Consider the following 9,273-nt stretch of genomic DNA (forward strand, 5'->3'; position numbering starts at 1 on the left):
ATCAAAAAAGACAATAAACTACATATAGATTCTTATAGATATTAACCTGACACGATTTTCTCCCACCATTTGCTTTAGCTTTGCTGCCTACTTTTTCCCTTTTTTTTTCATATATCCACATCTGAGTTTTCAAATAATCGAAGGAACCCACAGAGGCATAATCGGCGACAATTATGAACAGTGGTGCTCGTGACGGCTGGAATAAAAGTGACGAAGAAATAGTGGTGTTGTTTATGATCGGTCGACGATTATAAAAAAAAAGAGGGAGAAAGATAAATAGGGTTAAAAACAAGCTAACCATCCATAATTATAGGCCAAGGTTCTAAATAGACAAAACTGCAAATTTGGTCCTTGTGATTTGTCAAAACCTTTGGATGGGGTCCAAAAAGTTTTCAACTTGCACCAAAGGTCCAAAATCAAAGTTTTCATGGGTTTTTAGTCCATTTTGTCATTGTCCGTTTGTTTGGAGCCGTTAATGCCATCACGTGCCCTCCATGTGAGGGCATTTTGGTCATTTTAGGTCCTTATTTTAAATAATAGCATATTTCTCCTTTATATACATACTCATATGCAATCCCCTTCTTCTTCTTCATTTTGATTTACAGAGAAGCAGCAACAAAGGTCTTCTTCTTCTTCGTCTCTCATCTACTTATATTGCTTTGAGCTTCAAAAAAGGTGCTCTGCTTCTGTGGTAATGTTGTTGTTGTGCGAACCTCATGGACCTCACGAAACCCTGGTCATTGTTTCTATTCATGCCCTAAAATGGTAAGAAAACTCATATTAGGTTATGATATTTCGGTAGTTATGCAATAACTCTTCTACTTTAATGTATTCTTATAGGGATCCAGATATGGATTTTTGGGGTGGGTCAATCCCCCTATGTGTCAAAGATCAACTGTTATCATACCAGGACTGTTGAGAACAATGAATAGGTATGAGGTTGAAGTGGGTCAGGTGAAGATGTGTTTGCTTGCCTCGTGGGTCTTGTTTCTATTGTTTGTGATGTTTTGGAATTAGGAAATTGATTTTAGGGCTTTTTTGTTGGTAATAACCACTTGATAATGTTGTCTTTTGGTGCTAGAAGGTTTAATTGTGGTTTATATATGTTGTAAGTGTTGTATTTTGGATCAATGGATATTTAATGCTTTTATGACAATGAGAAGTTTAATAGTTTTATCTTTTTATGAATATGAAATTATAAAGGTTTGATCTTGACATGATATGCAAGTGTAATGGTTTTTCTCTACGCTTGAATATGCAATTGTAATGGTTTTACATTCATATATTAAGTGCATTGCCATAACATCTTCATGCTTTGACAATACAAAATAAAACAATAACAAACTACATTACCAAAAGGACACCATAACAGTCTAACAGATTAATGCCAAAACACAATCATTACCAACAAAGGGCATTAAAGTACATTACCAAAACATTGGAGTACATTGTTCCATAAAAGGGCATCAAAGTACATTATCAAAATGGAACCAAAAAAGGCATCAAAGTAACAACTAAAGTGCATTAGCAAGTTTTCACAAACATAAACAACTTAAGTACTTAAACATCAATTCCCATATTTGGCCTTGCAGGTCCTGGCATTGTGACCCTTTTGCTTACACTTACTACATGTGACAGTCAAAAACTTCCTGCTCAGTGATTGAGTTTCATTATCATTTTGACTCTGACTGTTTGCTTGCCTCTTATGTTGCTGGATTTCAATCCTTTCCTCTGCTAGAATCCTCCTTTTCTTTTTTGGCCTGCCTATAGCTTTGTTGTGTGGTGGAGGCACAAGAGTTGTTGGGCAGTCACTCTTAGGCCACATGGCTCTACCTTTGATAGGCTCCACCTTGAAGGAGTACATCTCTTTCCATGTATCAAGCCAATACACCTTATGCACATAGGTGTATAATTCTCCCACCTTTTCTTTAATGTCTGCCATTTCATTTAGGCTTGCAATTGCATGCTTGCAAGGAATTACAGTTAGCTCCCACTTTCTACAACTACACTCCCTTTTCTCCATGTCCACCACATGTTGATCATTCCATGGACCTTTCACCTGATACTTTTGTCCCCTATTCCATCGTGCATGATACTTACTAGCAAGTGTTGTGTTTGCTTCCAAAATCCTAGTACCAGTTGGAGTTAGTGGACCTTGACACTTGTTTAACACCTTCATCATATTGCATACTCTCTTCATAAGGTACTCTCTGATAAACTCCAAATAGCTGATAATTGGTTTGTCTCTCCCTTTAACAAGTTTGCTATTGAACACTTCACAAAGGTTATTCAATAACATGTCTGAAATTGCCCTTCCTAGTAGTTCATTAAGAAAACAACAGTTAGTGTATATCTATACTATAATAAAAAATAAGACAACAAACTGAGAAAATACCTGAAAAATGACTTCTAGCCTAATGATGTGGAGGGATTTTCAAGAGCCACTGATATGCTTATATGTCATAATTCCTTAGCTCTACCATTACAGCTTCAAACTCTAGTATGGTTGTGGCTGTAGCACACCTCCAAAAATACTCATTGTACTCTGTCTTAAATAACTTCCTCATGTTCTAGTATATGTGTCTAATACAGAACCTGTGTTCTGAATTAGGAAATAGTTGTTCTATGGCTGGTTGAAGACCCTGTTTTCACCAAAACAAAATAAGTAAAGCATTAGTATGTAATGAAACCTAGTATGCAATACTAAATGTAACTATAGTACCTTCTATCTATCACTGATAAAGGTGAAGTTCGAATTTGAATACAAGTCAAGATCTTCTGCAAGACACTGAAGAAACCATTTCCAAATTGAAGTGTTTTCACTTTCAACAGCAGCATATGCCAATGCGTAGGTTCCATTGTTGGAATCAACACCAAATGCACTTAGTATTTGACCTGGCAAAGGTCCCTTCATGCGATGGGTTTTGGCCATATGAACATTCCTATGTGCACATGCAACCCTAATGCTTGGATCTAGGTTTCTCTAATTGAACATACATTGAATCCAAGACTTCTAATGGATAATATACAATAACAATAATATGAAATCAGAGATTAGAAGTTTACCTTGAATCACTTGCTTGATCTTGTTGTCCTTGAGGCTTTAGAGTCACAATTGTCACTCCTCTAATGGCTTACAAACACCAACTAGCAAGGAGGATGATTTGAGAGAGAGGAGGGAAGAGAAATTCGGCCAGGGTTTCTTCTCTAAGCACAAGTGTCGAAATCCCTTAGCCCTTGGGGTCTATTTATACTTGTAAGGCTCCTAGGGTTTCACCCTTAAACCCTAATTGGATAACTTAAGCCCTAAGCAATCCAAATCCTTTCCATGATAAGCCTTGGACGATTTTATGGCTATCCTTAGCCCTAGAAATCGTCCACCCCTTATCCATAAAGGATATATAGCCCAAAGTGCAACTATCAAACAATTGACAGTTTATACCCCTTTATTTAATTAATCTCTTTAAGTCACCAAATTAATTCCTAATTAATTTATGACTTATATTAATCAAATAATAATATTATTATTCCTTATATTATCCTTATAATATATTAATAATATTCCTTCTCTCATTATAAATCATCCTGTCAAGTTGCTATGGTGAAGGCAACCCAAAAGGACCATGCTCAACCGGGTCAAATACTTGCCTAATATAGTTGTAGCCTTAGACACTATTCCAACAGTCTCCCACTTGGATAAGTCTAGTAACTATATATACAAGTATATTCCGATTAGCAATCGTAGCTCTCAAAGACGCTGTCAAACTCTGATCTAATCAATCTTGTCCTTTAGATAAGGGATCGTACAGTCCTCTGTTTAGACATCATGCTAACAATTATATGGAACAATTTGTCTAGCATTTGGTTTCTCGATCTCCGATTCATTTGACATAGAACTTAATCGAACACATCAATTCAGTTCTGACTGGGCCTGGCACATAAGTCAAATCAAATCATCGAGCGGCCGAGATATCACTTTTACCCTCTTGGGATAAAAGTAACAGATAAACTTCGACTTATATGCATTTACTTATTCATTAATCAGCCATACACAACAATACGTTTCATAACATCAAGTTACTGATGCGGTTTCGCATTATCAATGTACAACCAATCAAAAAATAACAAACCATATATCTTGGTTTTAAGACTATATGATATTATCGTCTTGCGGTCACCCCTTTTATCACATTCCATAAGGTGATTCCAGCAAGCGCGGGTTTGTTCCAATGCTCAAAACTAGTTCATAAGCACTCATGAATTGCAGCAAACTTTTGCTATGTCTAATACCATTTAGACAATCTACACACATGTTAGGTCCAGTTTAATGTTGCGTCCTTTGGGCTCGTTAGCTAGTCCAAGTTTTGTCTCCGGTATGCGCATGTCCATCTGTGAGTTTTGTTTAGGGTTTATTATATATAGATGCTTGCATGCATTCTTAATGTAAGATTGATAGAGATTTGATAGCATACAAGTTCTTATCTTTTGTAACCCTAGAATCCTCTACAGCGGAAGTTCTTCATTGAGCTCTACTAAGGATTGAGTTAATCAAATCATTCGACACATTCAGATCCATACTTGTGCATTTTACATTACTGTTTCTGTTTTATTTATTTACCTGTTACAAAGATCTAATCGATCAAAGATTTTTGAACTCATCAATTGGTATCAGAGTAGGAGGTTGTGTAATTCATACACATCTTTTATGTGAAAGAAGCAATTAGGGTTATTCCGCATTAACTGATATTTATTGAGCCGTCACTCCATAATTGACGTATCTCTTTATTTATTCGTTTGCCCTAATATTACATATTACGAGTCTGATCTTTCAAACAGGTTAAACGATCAAGCATGGACGATTCTCAATCTAATCCTATCAACATCTCAAACAGCATTGGATCAACGACGAAGATTCCTATTCTATACACCCAAGATTACGAAGTTTGGGCTCATCATTTTGAAGACTATGTCATCGGATCTGAAGATAATGGGTATCTTATTTGGGAAGCCATTGTGTCTGGACCATTTGCTCACTCAGGAACATCTAAAATCATTAAAACTCAGAAAGAGTATAATGATCTGTTAAAAGATGTAAAAGACGTTGCTCAAGACGAAAAGGAAAAGTTTCAGTGCAACATTAAAGCATTGAGACTGATCCGATTCGCTCTTCAATCTGATACATTTAGGTTGGTAAGTTCCTGCAGTACCGCTAAAGAAATCTGGGATAGGTTGCGAGAGCTATATTCCACAGATGAAGATTTGGAGCATTATATTCAGACCTTGCTTTTGTCTGAGTTTGGTGAATTTAAGCAGAATTCTGATGAAACTGTCACTCAGACGTTTGATCGCTTCAATCATCTTCTTAGCAAGATGATCAAACATGATATAGAAAGGAAGTTGATTGAACAGAAGGTCACCTTTTTGAATGGCCTAAGAACTGAATGGAGAGTTGTCGTGTCTACAGTTAAAGCTCATGAGCAGTTCAAGTCATATTCATTGGCAAAGCTGGTGGGAATTCTGAAATCCCAAGAAAAGATTGTCATGGAAGAAAAGAATGTGGTCTCAAGTTTGGGGTCCTTGGCCCTCCTATCAAAGGGCAAGAATGCAGTGGAAGACGAAGATCTGAACCTAGAGGACTATGATCTTACGTCAGAAGATTATGCTATGATGGTATCCAATCCCAAGAGGTTCATCAAGAAGAGGTTTCTTACCAATAAAAACAAAAATTGGCAGGGAAGCTATAGTTCTGAAAAGGTAAGGGAAGAGCCGAAGACAGAGGAACCAAAGAAAGAGGCGAAAGTTGAAGGAGATTCTGGCGTTAGCTGCTATTACTGTGGAGGAAAGAACCATTATGCTAAAGATTGTGTTCTGAAGAAAATGGCAGAGAAAGATGAGGAAAAAGATGAAGAGGCTGTCTTGATGAAAAAGCTGGAAGAGATCAAGAGGAAGAAAGCTGCTACTAACCCTTCTATGAATGCTCTTATTGTACAGGGTTCGGCAGAGGATGACGAGTTCGGTGGCATGCAGGTATGGTCAACCAACTCAGAGGATGATGAAGTGAGAAAGCCTTTACATGGAAAGGCATATGTTGCAAGAGGTGACGAAAGCAGTGGAAAGTGTTTTGTGGTGACTGATGTATCTCACATAAGGGGATACAATATTGATGGTGGAAACGAGGACACCAAGGAGCGAGAGGACTTATGCTTCACAGAAAAACCTCTTAGTGTGCAGATCAATGAGCTTGATGAATTGATCAAGAAGGTACAATCTCTCTTTATTTCATTCAAAGTCCCACAGAAATCATATGAAAAATAATTAAATAGCTTAAATTCAAGAATCTTAAATCTGGATAGTTGTTTAACTCAAACACGGGTCACCAATTCTAACCTAACTGACCAAATAAGCAGGGTGTCTTCCAAGAGTGAGGAGCGAAGGATGTGGATAGAGCAAAAAGAGTCGGAGCTAATAAAGTCTAAGGATGAAAACATTTATTTACAAAGAGACAATTTAAAACTTTTAAAACAGAGAAATTTTTTTTGTTTGATTGCTAAACGACTTTATGCTAACATCACTCAATTACATCTGAATTGTGAAATAGGGCAGAAAATTCATCGCATGATTTTGCCCTTCCTTGAGTTTAAGGAGGATGAAATCGATGCTAAAGCATATAACTGCGAAAGTGTTGTATCGTCTGATGATGTGAATCCCACTTACATGTATGGTCTGGACAAAATAGAATCTTTCATAAAGTCCAAGGACCATAAGGACATGCTGAAAAACCTTTTGGATGAAAACGATAAGCTGAAACTAAGGATTGGACTATACTAAAATTTGACTCGTTGAGTGCCAGTTTAAGTTCAGAAAATAAAATTGATGTTGAAAACGCATCTGAACTTAATGAGGACGATGATATGAGTGAAATCTCTGTAGAGGATGTAGTCGACTGTTCTGAGTTTGTCAAGAGCGAACCCGAAAACCATAAAAATCTTATTTTTGAAAATTCTGTGGAGTTCGCTCGTTTGTCCCAAAATAAGTCCCCGATTCTTGAAGAAAAGGCTGTTGTGTACCAAAAGGTGAGAACAACACCAAATCAGGTGTACAAGGTCACAGGATTAACCGAGCATCAAACAGCCGAACTCACTGCCATAGTGAATGAAGATAACGCAGATGGTTGTGATGAGTTTTTCTGGTCTGCTCCTATAGATAATGCCGACGAAACTGTTGGTCTGTCAGAGCGGACGTCCTGGAAAACCAAAGGCAGATATGTACCAGAGCCACTTAACAAGCCTGACAACTTCGACGTGCCAAGCACTAGTGGTACAAAAGAAGTTCCTATAGAAGAAGTCACTTCCACAAGCGAAACATCATCTGTGAAAAATGAACCGGCTGACAAGAAGCAGAATCAAAAGGCTAACATCCACAAACAGCCAAAACAAGTGAAAGATCAAAAGCAGCAGAGGAATCTGAGATACAAAAAGAGCCTCTCTGAGCGAAAGCAGTTTTGGCGAACTCAAAACGCCTATTTCTCCTATCACGATAAGAATTCAAAGCAAGAGAAAAAGGATTTCAGGCCACATGAGGAACATAACCGAAGGACAGGTTCGGTTCAGAGAGCAACAGCAACCGAAAGGACAGGTTCGGTTCAAACAGCAACCGAAAGGACAGGTTCGGTCCCGAAAGCAATAGCTACCAAACGTCCAGGTTCGATCCTTCCAATGACCAAAAACAAAAGGGTCATATCGAACCACAAGTCAGAAGAAATTCCCATTCTAATTCTTCTAGTTCTCAATTCTCTTCTAAACCCAATTTTGTTCCTGCTCAACATTCTAGATCATCAACGAACCTGAAAGGAAAATTGAAGATTTCCTCTGTCCAGGAAGACCGAAAGAAGTCTAAAGCCCAAACACCAAAACCTAAAACCAAACCTATTGTTGCTAATCCTAACAAAATCAAAGTGTTTACCATTAAAAGAAAAGATGAAACAACATTAATAAAAAGAACATATCTTATTGATGTTTCTCTTACAATTCATGTTCCTGTGAAAGGCTCGCGTGGACCCAAGAAACTTTGGGTTCCTAAATCTGCTTAATTTTTGCAGGTTATAAGTGACGAGCAGTTCGACGAAGAATGGTACATTGACAATGGTTGCTCACGTCACATGACAGGGAGGAAGGAAGAGCTAAGAGAGTTTCGATCTCTTCAGAATGGTGGAAATGTCAAGTTCGGCAACAATTCTTATGGAACGATAAAGGGTTATGGGATGATAACCAATGGAGACTTCACAATAAGAAAGGTGGCATATGTTGAAGGTCTATAGCATAATCTCATCAGTGTGTCTCAACTGGTAGGAGGCACCGGTCTGAAAGTTTCATTTGATGATGAAGGTTTAGAAATCATAGAAAAGAAATCAAAAAGGGTAATTCTCAAATCAGAACGCAAAGGCAAAATGTTTCCTCTCAATCTCAAACCAATCAAAGGAAATCCAGCTATATGCCTATTATCCAAAGCTCATTCTGACGAAAGCTGGTTGTGGCACCGAAGGCTCTCACATCTCAACTTCAATGACATCAACAAGCTTGTCACAGGAGGTCATGTTCGGGGTCTCCCATTGCTCAAGTTTGATCGAGAAAATTTGTGTGTTGCGTGTGAAATGGGGAAGCAGAGTCGTCAAAGTCACCCATCCATTATAAACACAAAAGTTGTTGAACCACTTGAGTTGCTTCACATTGACTTGTGTGGTCCATCATCTATCGAAAGCATTGGCGGTAGCAAGTATATTCTTGTTATTGTTGATGATTTCTCACGTTTTACATGGGTGTTCTTTCTGAAGCACAAATCTGAGGCTACTCCTAAGCTAAAGATGTTTATTAAGCAGGTTGAAGTGAAACTGAGAAAAGTCGTTCGCAACATCAGGAGCGATAATGGACTGGAGTTCAAGAATAAAGAATTTGAAGACTTTTTGGCAGAAAATGGAACCAGTCACAACTTCTCAGCTCCCTATACGCCTCAACATAACGGAATTGTCGAAAGACGAAACCGATCCTTGTGTGAGGCGGCCCGAACGATGCTAAGTTTCGCTTCTCTTCCTTTATATTTCTGGGCTGACGCTATTGTTGCAGCATGTTTCACGCAGAATAGGTCTTATCTCAACAAGCTCTTTTCTCTTACTCCCTATGAGATCATTAATAACAGAAAGTCGAACGTAAAATTCTTCCATGTGTTCGGCTCACGATGCTTCATCTTCAACTCCAAAGAACATCGTAACAAGTTTGA

At 38.0% G+C, this 9,273-nt stretch overlaps 1 protein-coding gene across 1 annotated transcript; it reads right to left on the reverse strand.

The window, feature by feature from the left end:
- Window positions 1-1,567: 1,567 nt before the first annotated feature.
- Window positions 1,568-2,932, reverse strand: LOC145067571 (uncharacterized). The gene is made up of 2 exons (XM_079014684.1): window positions 2,737-2,932; window positions 1,568-2,316 (listed from the first exon to the last, which is right to left on the reverse strand). The coding sequence occupies exons 1-2, from the start codon at window positions 2,930-2,932 to the stop codon at window positions 1,568-1,570; spliced, it is 945 nt and encodes a 314-aa protein (XP_078870810.1).
- Between the last annotated feature and the right edge of the window lie 6,341 nt (window positions 2,933-9,273).

This window comes from Lactuca serriola, chromosome 8, assembly GCF_051521515.1.
Source record: "Lactuca serriola cultivar US96UC23 chromosome 8, Lser_US96UC23_V15, whole genome shotgun sequence".
NCBI lineage: Eukaryota > Viridiplantae > Streptophyta > Magnoliopsida > Asterales > Asteraceae > Lactuca > Lactuca serriola.

What these genes read in the sequence shown, in the direction of transcription:
- LOC145067571 (XM_079014684.1), bottom strand. Translation starts at nt 2,932, where the DNA reads ATGGCCAAAACCCATCGCATGAAGGGACCTTTGCCAGGTCAAATACTA. An exon ending in TTCGAACTTCACCTTTATCA is followed by an intron (nt 2,317 to 2,736) that starts GTGATAGATAGA and finishes ATGAACTACTAG; the next exon opens with GAAGGGCAATTTCAGACATG.